The sequence below is a fragment of the Ammospiza nelsoni genome, chromosome 2 (assembly GCF_027579445.1).
Source record: "Ammospiza nelsoni isolate bAmmNel1 chromosome 2, bAmmNel1.pri, whole genome shotgun sequence".
Taxonomy (NCBI): domain Eukaryota; kingdom Metazoa; phylum Chordata; class Aves; order Passeriformes; family Passerellidae; genus Ammospiza; species Ammospiza nelsoni.
This window is the reverse complement of record NC_080634.1, coordinates 28,252,227-28,268,007: the sequence shown is the minus strand read 5'-3', so window position 1 is coordinate 28,268,007 and position 15,781 is coordinate 28,252,227. Positions and strand designations below refer to the sequence as shown.

The 15,781-nt window shown below is 41.4% G+C and overlaps 1 protein-coding gene across 1 annotated transcript in view; it reads right to left on the bottom strand.

Annotated features, from left to right (window-relative positions):
* SLC22A15 (solute carrier family 22 member 15) overlaps positions 1 to 14,868 on the bottom strand; it is a 32,901-nt gene extending 18,033 nt beyond the window's left edge. Inside the window, exons 1-2 of the mRNA XM_059466234.1 lie at positions 14,722 to 14,868; positions 720 to 932 (exon numbers count right to left, since the gene is read on the bottom strand). Of these exons, the coding sequence (XP_059322217.1) occupies positions 720 to 932; positions 14,722 to 14,808 (300 nt within the window). The 5' untranslated portion in view covers positions 14,809 to 14,868. The remainder of the gene's footprint in view (positions 1 to 719; positions 933 to 14,721) is intronic.
* Positions 14,869 to 15,781: the final 913 nt, after the last annotated feature.

The window sequence follows — 15,781 nt, the reverse complement described above, 5'->3', positions numbered from 1 at the left end:
GGCCTTGTAACCAATGCACTCAGGGCTCTCGTAAAGAGAAATTTGACATTAACAGTTACTGACAGACCCAGGAAGGGCAGGTGTTGCACACATCAATGCAGAGTCTGGAATCATTCCGGTAGGGACTATGGCTAGACCATGAAAGAAATCACTTAAAAAACACAGAGGTTGTGCCAACAAAGCCAAAGCTTGTTTTGGAATAGAATGTGAGGGATCTGCTTTGTCCACCTGACTCCCCACTGCCCATGTTCTTGCATGCGGAGCTGCAAAAACTGCAGGAGCCAGTTCCTCTCCAGTTCCTCCAGTGCTTGCTAACTGCATGATGGATGCACTACATGCACTGGAGCTCAGCAAGGGGGTGGCCAGAAAGAGCTCAGAGTCCATAAAGGATTGTGAGCAAATCAGTAAAATGAATGTCATGATTCCAGCTCAAATGTGGAACCAGGCTGCAGGATGCAATATGTAACCTCTACACAGAAATGGTGGAAGTTTTGGAGCAGAACACTGATCAAGATCTGCATAGCAACATAAAGCTAGCTTTTGTTGCCAGTAAAGACATGAGCACATTACCTGGGCTCTAGCTGGAGGTAGCACATTTCATTTGCTAATCAAAACATCCATTAGTATGCAAGAAAACAGCAGTACAAAGAGACCCCCAAAACCATCCCAGTAAGATTTACTACTCACACATGAGACTGCAAAGCACAACTCAGACTCACCTCAGAGACAATGGATGTGAAGTTGCTGCTGAAGTGTACGTGCTTGCGCACCTCGCTGCTGTTGGCAGTCAGAAGCCATTCCCCAAAAGCTCCCTGCTCGCTCACTGAGTGGTTGCCATGGCTCTCATTAGCTGAGAGCTCCTGGAGATCCCACTGGTAGGGAGGAGTTGCACCCACCAATGCGATGAGGATGGCTTCAGTGGCCACATAGAGCTGGTGTGAAAGACAAAAAACATCAGAGATGCTCAGCTTGAATCTAAGTAATGTCTCCTCCATAGCTGTGTGAAAAATGCCAATCACTTGGTTTAAAATTTTAAAAGTTTAACAGTAATAAAATGATTATAAAAATAGTAATACAATTAGAGTAATAATAATTTGGGCAATTTGATTTAGGACAATATGAGACAATAGAAACAAAGAGTTACAGATGTCCGGGTACCTTTTTCTGGGCAGCATAAGCCCAAAAAGGACACACGTTAACAGAGGATTAACTCTTAAAAGCAACAGCCTGTTGCTTTTAAGCATATTCATACATCTCACACATGATGCATAAATTCCATCCAAACACAGGATTCTGTCTGGTCATCATGAACTTTTTCCTCATAATCCTAACGGCGTGATCCTGCCCGAGCGAGGTGAGAAGAAGTTCATTTCTCCTGACAATGGAGCAATAAATTCTCTTTCTCTGAAAGATTTAGGTGTCCTGTGACTGCTATCTCGGTGCGAGTCCATTCTTTAAAAAAAAGTATCCTACATAGCATAGTTTCTATTTTAGCATTTTGTTATAACCTAAAACTGTATTTAATACACTACTTAAGAGAATTAATACAGCATTACTTTCTAACACAACACATATAATATTCATTTTAATATCTGCGAAAAGCCAATCACATAATACGCATTTTTCACAGCCGGATTGAATCAGTATTAAAAGCATTCCTACTTTTCTATTTGTCTTCTGCCACTATGAGATGTCAAGTATAGCCCTTATTTACCAAACAGCACACACTGAAGAACCACAGCTTCAACAAAGTGGTTCTTGCACTTTTTATGTGTGCAATATTTGAGAGAAGTTTCCCTCCTGACACCTTTCCCTCAGTCAGAGAGCCCCAAGCTCCCACCCACAGCAGGTACAGATCATGGATGGAGGAAAAGCTATTTGATGTAGGGTCTCCTCAAGCCAGGTCTTATAGGCTCTTGGAGATTTATATCACAGATGGCATAAAATCAGCAGGATGGCTTCTGTGGCAGTGTTGGAAACAGAAAAGTTTTATTAAAAGGCAAAATAACAAAGCTTTTTACAGAGAAAAATCGAGCCAGGACAAGAGGTTCTTGCTCTTGGTAAATCACCTCCCAAAATCAATTAGTTCCTTTGTTCTCTTCTTTTTCTAGTAAATTAGTTAGGCGGGACTTTAGGGCTTCTGTCCAATTTGCTATCCTTAAGTTTGAGGTGAAGTCTCCAAGGTACTATGAGGTGTCTTTCTACCTAATTGAGGAGAGAAACTCATGGGCGTTTTTCCTTTTTCAGGAGACAAAGGACAGTTTTGTCACTCCGTCAACAGGGGGCACATTCCTACAGCTATTGGATGTGCTAAGGAGGAGAAAACCCCTATTCTTTAATGCAATATATCACTCTTCTATCTTCTCCTTCCACCTGTGCAGTTCACTCCTCTAATTCGGTATTTGGGCTAGATCTCCTCGCCATGTTTTCATATCTAATCCTTCCCAGTTTTGAAAAAATGAATTCTTTGCTGGCTTTCTAACTTCTGCGGACCTGTTTTACTTTTAGAAGAGACAGGAACACCACACATGCTTTTTTAATATACCTAAATAATAACAGATACACACAAGGTCTAAACAGTGATCAAGTCACTTTTGTTTAGGAAAGAATAAATAAAACTGCCGGAAACGCAGACATTTCAAGTCTGGTCCAGAGCTGGTTTGCTGCTATTTGCTGAGAAGAATATTCATAGGTCACATTACAACTACAGCTTAAAACCCCATGGTTTGAGACCTGTTTGAATATAGAAGTGGCACAAATTCTGCCAGAGAAGATGGATCATGAAGTCTTGAGAGAGACAAAAGGCATTGTTAGTAACAGCCCCACACTCTCCAAATAAAACTGCTTCATCTCAAGCCCTCATTGATGAACTGTACTCAGCACAATGGTTCCTGATAAAACAAACAAACCCCTTCCTCCCAAACTCATTCATGACTCTCCAACCTTCAAACCCTACTTGGGTACCTCCTGAACAGTCCTTGCTCTGCTCCCAGCATCTCCTCCCCATGTTCTTGGGAAGAACATACCCACAGGACGTGTGTTCTCTCAGAAGGCTGCTTTACAAATAATTCACAAAACTGGGAGAACCATGGGTACAAAAAAAGCAGCCTGAGGACCTCTGAATTCTGATGCAAGCAACACCAGATAATACTGCTCTGTTCTGCACAACAGCTGAGCAGCTGGAGTTACACCCAAATCTAAATGAGAAATATTACTAAGCTAAAACAGAGCCCCGAGTTATTATCTGAAAGCAATTTTTCCCATTAGCTCCTCTTTGTATTCTACTTGATAAACTGCTACTTTAGTGGCAGGAGGTAGATAAATATTTTTTTAAAATAATTCTCTTTCAAGTTTCCATTTTCAGAAGAAATTTGGAAAAACAAACAGTTGAGTGTTATTATTTAAGTTTAAGAACAACTTCTAGATCGACAACAATGAAAAGTAAAAGAGCTCATCTGGGAAAGAAGGCAATGACTAAGATCACATGGGAAAAGAGGTTTTAAAAAGCTGAGTGATCATGTTGCTAGGGATGTGTGGATACAGTACTCTCAAGAACAACTTGAAATTACTGAGAAATGAGAATTACAGGTCATGATGTGTGGTGCATCCCCCTACACTGACTCACTCAGACAATTATGTGCCATGGTTAAGTGATAACATCCTTGCTTTTGTCTTGTGAAATAATAAGGATATTTTTGAAGTAGGTCAAGAAGATAAATCCTCAAGACATTTGGTTTCAAGAAGGAAAACATAACATTTTCCATTTTTACACGAGGTGAAACCAGCTATAGAAAACTGAATAGAAAAATAAGTGATTGCAGGCACATGCAGAAACACTACAGCAATAATCAGCCTTTGACATCCTAGTGGGTGCAGCAACTAAGGATATCACAAAGATATAAACACTTTCAATTGATTTGTGCACTCAGCAAACCACATGAAGATGGAGATGTGTTTTGATATTATCAAATAGTATTGTTCTATACTCAAGTTCACTGAATCACTGCTGACACAAAACTCTCTTTCCTAATGGGCACCTGCCTTGTATTCTGGATAAGAGGTACAGTAAACCCTATTAATCTCATCGTGGAAACAAAACAAAGCCCACAAAACACCCCCAAAATTCACTGACAATTCTCAAGGTCAGAAACATTTTCTAGAAGTGATTTTAAAAACATGATGAAGGAAACTCTAGACTTAATTACAAAATAAAGCTTCCATTTAAGTAAGAGTTGTGTTAATGAATCTGAAGATTTCTCCCTTAAGAACTCTAAATGCTTGCATTTAGTATTAGTAACATACTTGTGCAGACTGGTGAACAACACAAAGCAGTAACAAATCAAATAGAAATGTTATATAACAACTGCGTAAAATATAAAATGACTACATAATATGCATTGTGGCAAACAAAGCCCTTGATTTTGCATTTGTTCTATAACCCAAATCAAGTCAAATATATGTCATTTAGTGTATAGTTCCCATTCATAAAATGTTTTAATTGGCTCTATATGGATATGAACAGTTCCCTACCAAATTCCCTCCACTGATCTGTATTAATCAGGATGAATACCAAGTACAGGGGGAAAGGCACCAGCTCCCAGTCACTGATGATGAGATGCTTAGAGTTCTGTTAGTTGAAGTTTCTCCTATTTGTCAATATTCTATTTAGGTTAAAATTTTATAGTCTGCCTAAATTAGAAGACTGTGGTGTAAGGGAATTTATTAAAAGGCAATGCCATAATAACCTGTAAACTTTCATGTTCCCTGCTAAGTAGAAGGGATTTTAGTTAGCCAGTTCAAGCTATTTCACTAATACACTTCGAAATTAACTTAAAATTAACAGAAGTGACCAGTTTTCCAGGTGTTTGTTTTCATAATAAATTACATCCAAGAAAGATGCAGAACCTCCAATAAGACTAGCAAGGAAGGGGGAGAATGAATTTAAAGTTTCATTTGTGTATAGTGAAATGAGCACAAAAATAATGTAAGAAACTCTTTTAGACCTCATAATTTACCCATTATGAAGCACAAATGAAAAAACAAAAGCAAGACTTCGATTCTAGGAAGAGGAGCTTTCAACATGTTTTAGTCACCTCATCAGCAATTCTCAGCTAGCCTGGTCATTCTAGACAAGTATCAGTGGAAGCATTCATTGCTGAACAAAATAATGAGTAAGACAGTAACTTCTGACATTTCCAATACAGAAACATTAAAAGTGCACCCTGAGGAAAGACAGAAATTAAGGAAGAACAATGAATGACCTTGCTCTGGCAGAAGCTTTTGATAGAGAGATGGTTACAGTTCAGGATTAGAGTAATTTCTTCTGAACCCATGATAAGCAGCTGAAAAGCTGGAGGGCAACCTCATTTTTGAAAATCTGATGATGTCATCTGCTCCAAGTCATCTCCAAAGGGTGATTTGGCTTTAAATTCACATTATTTTTTCTCCTCAACAACTCCTATGTAGAAAAGCCCTACAATGTCTTCATGCCTCAGAATTATTCTTTGCTGCTGACAACACATTCCTCCATGAAAGTATCCTTCCCTTCCTGGTGGCATGGTAAGAGGGAGAACACAGTAAGACAGAGGAAAAGCTGTAGTTAAAGCAAAGAATCACCACGTGCAGAAGAACATGACATCTCAGTTCCTTACCAAGGCCAGACCCATTCTGACAGAAAATACTTCCCATGCAGAATGCAACCATTGTTGGTTGTTATAACCTGTGACACCAAGGACAGAGTGGACACATATTTTGAAAGACCTTAGGGTTTCTGCAGACAAACAGAGAAAACAGAAAACCTACACAGTTTAGAGTTTTTAAGCCTGAAACTGCTAGCCTCCAAAATCCACAGCAAAAAGTCCAAAATCTGTCCAAAACCTTACATAACTTCAACCTAGAAATTCTTTAATGTCCACAATGGAGACAAACGCTGCACAGCAGACCACAACTCTTAGAGCCTCACCTCCGAAAGGTTTGTGGAAAATGCCCCTCAAGCTTCCCCCTCCGGTTCCAAATATCCCAACACACCCCTCTCAGCTGTGTTTCATTCTCAGGGTTATTTTGGTGGGCAGTGGCAGCAGCAGGGGTTTGCTGCTCCTGCTCAGCCTGGGTGCCCACAAGCCAGGTGACTGCTGCCATACACAGACAAGGGCTGCTTTACTTTTCATGGGCAAACACTGGAGTCTGAAGAACAAACACCTTCATTGTACAAGCTCTCTGCAACATCTCCGCGTACACACCTTTGTCTGACAGGGCCACGGGAACACAGCACCCTCACTCACATCACAGGCTGACACATCTCTGAACATGAATGATGAAGTTATTTTTCTGCCTTTAGAAACACAAGGCAAAAAGAAAGCTCACGGACTGGTAAGTTAAAGAACCGAGGCAATACACATGAACCAAAATTACAAAAAGCACTATCTATCAATACTACCTCAGCTTCAATAGGAAAAGTCAAGGAAGGCAAATTACATTAATGTGCAATCAAGTGCCACAACTCCTCAGTCAAGCACCAGCTCCATAGTTCCACCAATATCACATCAAAGGTGCCACTCCATTCTTCTTATGAGGAAAAGGACTTAGACAAGAATAAAGCAAAGAAGTGGTGTAAGTTCCTATTCCAGTTTAACATATAATGCAAAGCCCCGGAGTGGACCATCCCAATGGTATTATAGGGTAACATGAAAAATAGTCAGCAACTGCTGGCAAAAAAAAGCAGGAACTGTGGGCTGACAAGTACCAGGCAGCGTTTAGTCCTGCTTCCACAAGCATGGTTATTCTTTTGTCTGCATTTCACGTTTGCCTCTCTTTCTCTCCATACTTTGCAGTCTGTGTTGGCTATAAACTTACCTGAGTCACAGGCAGTATTTTAAGAGATCAAAGTCCTCACCTGTGCATGACATTTTGGGACACTGCCAAGGAATACTGGGTGAGCATCCTGCTCTCAGAGAGGCAGTTCTGCTAAGACTATAAGAAAAGCACATTCTTGGCTCAAGCATTTAACTTGGTAATTTAGTGATTACTTCCAAAGTTCTTGTTTAAGTATCCAGACTAAAAGACAATGCTGACATTTGTATAAGCTACTTTCATTTATTTATTCATTTTAAGGACCTGCATGAGGGCAAGCAATTAGATCTACTTGTGTTTTGTTTATGGTTTTTTTTAAACTGAAAATGTCTTCTGTTTACTACTATTTCAGAGCATGAAATAGTAGTGTGATGCTCCAGAACTGAAAAAATACATTTTTCCAGTTACATTGTGGAACTTGCTAAACCATTAATTTTCAGCTTAGAGGCCTCAGAATTCACTGAATTATTTCTTAAAAGTGCTCAGAAAAATAATTAAGAATTACAAAACTGTTTCAGCACTCTTAAATTTACTGTAAAAAGGCATAACCTCTTCAGGAGGAAGTCTGTCAAGGGTCTACAAATTGAAAGATATTAAAGGACTCTGATATTTATATATTTTTAAGACATCACTAACTAAACATCACACCACAAAGTTTTGTAAGCTACAAACACAACTCGCTCCATCTTTCCTTATATGAGGATCTCAAAACCTTCATCAAGCCTTCCAAGGCAAATTCTTAACACCCTTTCACCCTGAGCCCACCACAACTGGAAAAAAGACCAGGTAAACACTACGTTTAACCAGGTTACACTGCAAACTTAGTCAGAGATCATATTGTAAACAGACAAGACCTAGAAAACAGATGTTATTGCTCCAGAGGGACTCCAGTCCCACTGGGCTAACACTTGGAAAAAGTAAACAGGTTTTGCTTAATGTAAACAATACACAAGAAGCACTGTCTTAAAGAAGTAGTTATATTAACTATTCCAGTTAAAATAACAAAGACATTTGAGAACACAAAACTTTATCAGAAATGAAGAGCAACTATCTCATGCAAGTGGCAAACAACTACTCTGAGTTCAATTACACACCTACTAATTCTCTCACCCAAGAGGAAAGGAATTTAGAGCCTCTAAAATGGAGACGTGTCAGTGAGGAGGGCCTTGATATTGCTAGTGGAAAAACACAGGTAATTTATTGCCTACAAAACATGGCAAGTCAGAGACTGTGTGTACACAGGGGCAGAAGAGAAGGAAGGGGAGATAATGTGTCATAATACAAATATTTTTAACCCATAGTGTTTGCTACCCAGTAGAATTATACCTGTTAACTCCCAGGCTGCTCTTCCAAGGGTGCTTAGAGGACAGACTGGCTGGATGGATTGCAGTTTGCCAGACTGAAAGGCAAACAGCAGAAGATGGAATTGCTTCAGCAAGTCCAAATATGATCCCATAGCACCAAGTAGTCTGTATAATAACAACTTTATTATTAAGAAACTGAAAATATCTCCCCATATGTACCCACAGCCCATATAAAGATGACAATCACTATTGACACTGTGCCTGCAGGCACCTTCCATTCCCTGTTGGTAAAAAGACTTTGCAAAAATCAAGGCATTCAGCCACAGCTCCAGCAAAGAGCCCCAGAGCAAACTCCTTCTGACAACTTCACTCTACACACCATGTAGCCACCTTTCCTCTTTCAAAAAAAAAAGAAGAAAGCTGGATTTTGGTTTGCTTTTAGGGTTGCTTTTTGTTTTTAACAGGCAGAATACTCTACTACATTCCCTCTGTTGGTAAGCCTTCAGCATGGCTGCTCTGTGCCTCTCCCAAAACTCACACTTCTTGCTACACCCATCAGCAGTAGTCCTGCTAAGGTCTTCACAACAGCGCACTGAACAGGCATCTTCTTGGGATGAAGTCAGCCTTGTAAGTTAAATTACAGAACCTGAGCAGAGGTGTTTATACAGGTAGAAACCACACAGAATGTGTGTTTTAGTGTCAGAGTGAATGTTGTGATCATTAGAAGAGCAAGAACATCCAGCAACTGGCACTTAAAAACACCTAAATATGAGCTCAACTGCATGTGCTTTGCAGTTCAGATACAGCTAAAGAAGGAAAGGTCTTGAAGTCACAGCTCACATTTCTTCTCTCCTCGAGCTTGCTCTGATCATACTCTTGCAGATAAATGTAAAGCAGATAAATGTATGTGAATGATGCACTGGTTTGATTAAGACACAACATTACTGTAAGAGAAGATGAAGGCATAGGCAGCTGATTACATGTTCCTAACTTCCCTCCAATAGGGATTCTTTTTAAAAAAAAAAACAAACAGAAGCAAGTTAGCTTTTTAAATTTCATCAGTAAGGAGACAACTGCTAGCATCCAGACTTCTGCAATCTATCTGACAGTTAAGGACCCCACTGCTAATAAGGCATGTCACAGCCCAGCATGGTTGTTTTAGGTTATCTTCAGAAAATACTACAATGTCTGCATCAGCTGCATTCATATTTTTAATGTTATATGTCATATGTTATATATATTTATAACATATATTTATGTTATAAATATAATAACATTAAAGGCAGGTGATTGTCTCTCTTAAGTAAGTTAGTTATGGATCTGAAAGAAGGACAGAGACCAAGGATTATTGGCTAGCACCACTGAAATCAAATGTCATGTGTGAACCAAGAACTACCTTTTTTTCTTGAAAGATTCCCCCCACCCAATTGAAGTAAATGGTAGGATCTGTCTTCACTTAGCAGTTTCATCAGTTTTCAGATGGAAATATTCTTAGCTAAATCAGTAGCAGCACATCTTTATGCATCAATAGCTTACATACTCACACCCACCTCATTTACTTGTCCTCCCAAAGAGGAGGATGCTATACCAGAACAAGGATTTACATTCAGCAATGCAAGTACTCTAAAAGCCTTCATCATATTTACATGGAAAGCAACAACATCCTTCAGAATAAGCATGCTCTGACTAGGATACAACGCACAAAAATATGTGACAATACAAAGCTTTCCTTAAGAAAAACATTTGGGTCCCTACATTTTATGTTTGTATTCATGCCACATCTAAAGCCTCTCCTCCACGGAAGTGGCTGCACATGTCTGACACACATTCTGCAACTGCTTTATTGAGAATCAGACAGACTTAAAATTCATACTTCTCCCACATACAGAAAACAAAACAAACATTGAGGAAATCAAACTCAAAAAAGATTACACAGAAATTCTGAAAATCCTTTTTATATCTGCCACCTTGCTCACTTACCTTTCAGACACCTGTACTTGAACTGTGTTTAAGTTACAGTGCAAGTAACTTGGGGTAAACACCGTCCCTGTCATGATGCCCCTGGAACAACTGCAGCACACTATACCAGAGTTGTAATGCAATTTGTGAAATATCCCTCTCCTTTCTTAATTTTAAATTGTTCATTACATTTCCAGTTTGTTTTGCTCTTCCTATTTAGATAAGTTCAAATAGTATATATCATCAAGGACTGGGAATAAGTTGTTCAATGTACAGTTGTTCAGTTCTGGCTGGTTCAAAGAAAAGTTTAAAAGATTCGAGCAAATGTAAGTATTAAAAGAAGATTCACTGACCAAGTATTTCATTACTGTCATTCCAACTATAGAGTGATGTCTCATGCCATTAAAAGAGGTAGAATATGTACAGGGCATAAATAAGAAATGTCAAGAAACAGGCAAGGCTACATAGGGGATCACATCTGCATTCTGTCTGAAGACAGACATTATTCCTTCTGAATTATTTCTAGAGATCTGGAATGTACTTAAGCCACATGCCCCAGAATGCGCTTTCCCTCAAAACATTTGTGCAGAGGATTAAAGACCATCTTTGTGCACTGGGATGTTGTAATGACATAAGTCATACATGATATTGTTGTCATTAGTAAAGTGATGTGAGCAACAACACTCATTACAGCTGCACTGCATCACAAACAGTTTAAGGCAAAGGTGTTATTCAAGCAACTTGATGTAACTATCTTAACTGTTTTTACATCCTCCTCTCAGTTAGTAAGGAGTTCCCAAGATGGATGGGAACAACCACCCTTGGTAATTATCCATATTACTGTGCAAAGCACATTAGTCAAGGCAAAGGCTTTTTCAGCTGTGCAAACAAGAACTCCCTTCTGAATTTTAACATGTTTTTTAAAGCCTTTTAGTGGAGACACAGTAAGAGCACATCTCCATTCTGTTTGGGCTTGGGCAATCCTGTAGCTCCAACTCACTGGCACAGGCCAGACTTGTTCAACCAGGTATGTTGAACCACAAGAGACAAAAAAACTTTTTATTTTTAAGTATGTTTGTGTGCTCTCAAGTATCTGATCATGGTGTGGGATTTTGCTCACATTGCTACACACACTAAACACCAAAAGACTATTCTTTAATAATACTTCAGTATAATTTCCTCAAAACGTTGTGACAACCTTTCTGGTAATCAACAGGCATTGAGTACTTACTTTAAGCTCAAAATAAAGTCCTAAGTATTTTAAGAGTTATCAGCTCCTTTTGTTTCTTCCTCACTTTCTTAAAGATATACTAGCAATGCAAGACTAATCCAGCCTCAATTTCACATCATTAGTCATTCTTCAGGTAAGTCTGGTGTTTCTGTAACTCCATGTTATTTGGAAAAACATTTCTCTGTTGTCAGTCCATTATAAAGTCAGCAACTATTGCTATAGAATACACCTAAAAATCTTCCAAATTCCTATTAACTTGGTAGTGAATAAGCCAGACATACCTTGATATAATAACAGCTCAGCAGGTTAATGAGTAACAGCAGCAGGTAGCAGAGGATAATAGAAATCAGGGAGGATGAAAGAAGGAGCCCACAAGACTCACACTTTACACTGATAACACAGGAAAACATTTTTCTAATTAGAAGCAACCTGGAGGTTTTTGCCAGAATGTCAGTAAGCTCATTCCACATATCAAGTATCAGTTCACTCAAGCTCACCTAAAATTGACTCATGTGGAAAGTCTCACCCCTACAGACAGAAGTGTTTGGTAGAGCTTGACACAAAGAAGTGTCTAAATGTGAACTAAACTATGTCCGTAATTAGAATTCAGAGACCAGATACACTGGTGTATCACTAAGGCTAGCTGGTGGAAGTAGCTTACTGTAGAAATTTATATTTAAAAAACCAACTAAAATGAAGGAAAGTACTTATAAAGTATGAAACTCAAAGAGATTAATAACATGCAAAGATGAAAAAGCATAAAAGCCTACAACAAAAGCAAGTGCACCCACCGGGAATCTTACTGGGAAGGGAAAGCACAAAGTCTAAGGTCTGGATATTGGCTACAAAGATGAAGGGACTTGACACAGCAGACAAATATTTTCACACATTGGGTGTTCTTACCTTTAAGAATGTAGAAATATTTTTTATACCAACAGGCCAACATAAAGATATAGGCCAGCTGTGGGAGCACATGGAAGGGGACAGGGAAACTAGCAACAAAATGGAATAATCATGGCACAGCCAGTGATACAGACCACCAAGAATTCTCATTCTGCTGCCATATGCTGCATCTAATCCACTACAGGAGCCCATGATTTCCTAGATCTACATTCTACATCACACACACAAGATACATCACTTACCTTTGGGTCCATCCTCCAAAGGCTGATGATAAACCAGACAAAAGATTAACACCACTCGTGGAACCTGCCTTCAGCCTCGCTCCCGCACCTCCCAGTGACACATTATGTAACTTGGCACCAATAAAGGAACACAAAGAGCAATCAACCACCCAAGCAGGAACCAGATGAATAAATCCAAATCTACCAATGAACTGAAAGACAACAAGCTTCACATCTAAACTCCTTACAGACTCCTATGCCTGCATGATCTGAAGTAAAGAAAGCCTACGAGTTGGAGGATGATACTCAATTGGTACAGTTCAAGAATTAAAGATAACATGAGAAGAAAAAAAGCAGACCTGCAAACCTGCTATCCTTCTTTATTTATTCTGAATTAGTTCCAGGATTTGCAAAGACTTTTCTGTTTACTTGTCTCATGAGAAATGCAAGTTAATCCATTAAAAACAAAACAAACGAACACAAACATTATGGAACAGATGACCCACACTAAAAATTCTGGAAATTGACAGAGCACTTGTCATGGTTTGCAGTTCATTCCAGAATGTGACCAGCACTGGAAAAAGAAGTAACTACTGCCTCCTTAATTCTTAATCTTCAGTGAACATATACATTTACTAGCCAGCTGGCCAGCAGAATAAGCAATGTCTAATTTCAAGAATTTATCAGCTAAATCATATAAATCGGAAAGAAAGGAAAGAAAGGAAAGAAAGAAAGGAAAGAAAGAAAGAAAAGAAAGAAAAGAAAGAAAAGAAAGAAAAGAAAGAAAAGAAAGAAAAGAAAGAAAAGAAAGAAAAGAAAGAAAAGAAAGAAAAGAAAGAAAAGAAAGAAAAGAAAGAAAAGAAAGAAAAGAAAGAAAAGAAAGAAAAGAAAGAACAAGGAAATAGAAACCTACAAAGCTTTTGCTGTTTATCATCAAAACTTTGCAACCCAGTATAGAGCTCCCATCCAACAGGACTGGGCATCTTAATCTTCTTTGGTCATCTCATAAAGCATCTTAATATTTTGGTCAGTCTAGGGGAAGTAGGGGTTGCCACGAAAAGACCTCTTCAGTCTCACAGCTCATGACTGCAGTTCTTGATTAGTACAAAATGGGTCAGCAGAGGAGGGAGGACACTTACATTCCCCTCTTCCTTCCTGCAACTATTAAGATTGCTACAGTGGAAGTAACCCAGCACATATCAGCCTAGCTGAATTCATGACAACGAAGTTTGTGAAGCTAACATGGGGTAAACCAGACTTCTCTCAGATTCAAACCATACTTCAGTCCTACGCCTGACTGTGACAGTTCATATATTATTTTTGTCTTCCTTTCCTGTCCTCACAGGAAAATGCACAAAGATGAAACGAAATTGGAAGGTGACAAACATGGCTGCAGAGCACATCAGTTGTACATGCAGGCTCTGAAACTCTCTCTCCAGAGAGCCTGTCTCTTCTAGAGCACTAGAAGAGTGTTCTCTCCTCTAGCACTCTACTGTTATTTTGGACTCCACTTCTATCACGAAACTCAGGAGAGTTCCAGCTTTGTATATCGCAAACCTGACTACCCAAAATGCAGGGCCTCATCCAATACCTAATGGAGAGACACTGCCCCTGTACTCTAAGAGTTAAGTCAGGGCAAATCAAAGCACCATAAGCAATCATCACCTGTCAGCTGGTTACACGAGAGCTTCTGCATACAGAGGTATCAGTGGCCACCTGTCACTTTTATCAGTGACAACCAAGCCACATGCAACCTAGAAATTCCCAGCCTAGCCCATAAACTCCGGGTTGCACAGGATTCCCAGCAGAGCCTCTTACAGAACTCCACGTCTTCCAGTCCAGGTCACGGAAACCTCCGTTTAACCTCAGCCAGCCCTTCACCTGACCAGCTCCTGAAGTGCTCCCCGAGTGGCACAAGGTGTATCCGCCCAGGAAATGCGGCGCAGAGAGCATCAGCTGCCTGCCCCAGATACACTCTGCCCAACTGAGCGCTGCCTTTGGGCAGAGCTCACCTGTGTCCCAGGAGCGCAGCAGCTGCTGCAGGACAGACCCAGAGGGGAGGACGTGTTAGTGCCACAGCAGCCCCCAGCAGAAGCCCTCCCACACCAGCCTTCGCAGCGGGCAGCACTCCTCGCAGGGACATCCAGCCAACACTTTGGGAACAGCTGTCCACCGCAGCCAGAGCCTCCCCCTCCCGGCACTGCTTCCCCCTCGGGACAGGAGACAGGAGCGGGCGGCAAGGGCGGCCTCTCACCTGGAGGAGCACGGCCAGCAGGACGCACAGGTACACCTGGTAAGGGCCCATCTGCCCCACCAGCGGGAACGCCTCCTCCACCTCCATCCCGCTCCCCGCCCGCCGCGCAGATCCTTCGAGCGGCCGCCGAGCAGCGCATTCCCGGGGCGGGGCGGGGCGCGGAGCGGCGGCCGGGCCCTCGCGGAGCTGGAACAGAAGGAGAGGGAGGAGGAGGAGGGAAAGGAGGGAAGGGCGGGAGGCGCGATGCGGCGCTCATGCGCAGGCTCCGGGGAGAGCAGCCGGGATGCGGCCACCTCCCTCCTTCCCGGGCGCCCGGCGGGGAAGCGGAAACGCGCGCGGCCTCAGCGCAGGCGCGCGGGCCGGGATTCAGCGATTTGGGATGGGGCGTGAGGGGCGGCGGGCGGCGGCAGCGCCTCGGGCCGGGCCCTCACAGTGAGCTCGGCACTGGGGGATATGCCTCCTGCCGTCACACCTGGGCACAGCTCTTGGCAAGGGGAAGGGGCACAGAGGTGTTGCCTCTGCACCCTTGCATAGACCAGGGCAGCACGCTGGGCGAGAAGGCTGCACTGGGTCCGTGCTGGCGAGGTGTTCCCGGTTTTATGGCATTGTCCGCGTAGCAGCTGCGCTCCCGTCGTCCAGGAAGGCACAGTGGAGTCCCAGTGTGCACTTTCCGTGGGAAGCTGTACCCACAGTTAACTTCTGTCAGTTCACAGCGGACCCCAAAATGCTGACACACCTCGGCTGTGGAATACTCTGTAATGATGCTTCATAGCCTACCTGCCGATAGTTGGGGGGGAAAAAAAAAAACCGAATCTGACATTCTGCCATAAGGCTATTGTGTAGGTGCCACTAGAGGTCAGTTCAGCACCCACACAAATCTTGCTGTTCTTGATTTAATGCCTGGTAAGGACGTGCCTCTCTCCGTTACACCAATTTCCACAAAACTGTAGTTGTAGTGTATTTTATGGGAAAAAAAAATGAGAGCCTACATGGGGTAGAAGTTCTCACTTAGAAAGAGACATGGGACTAGTTTTGGAAGGAGCATGAACTCTACTGCATA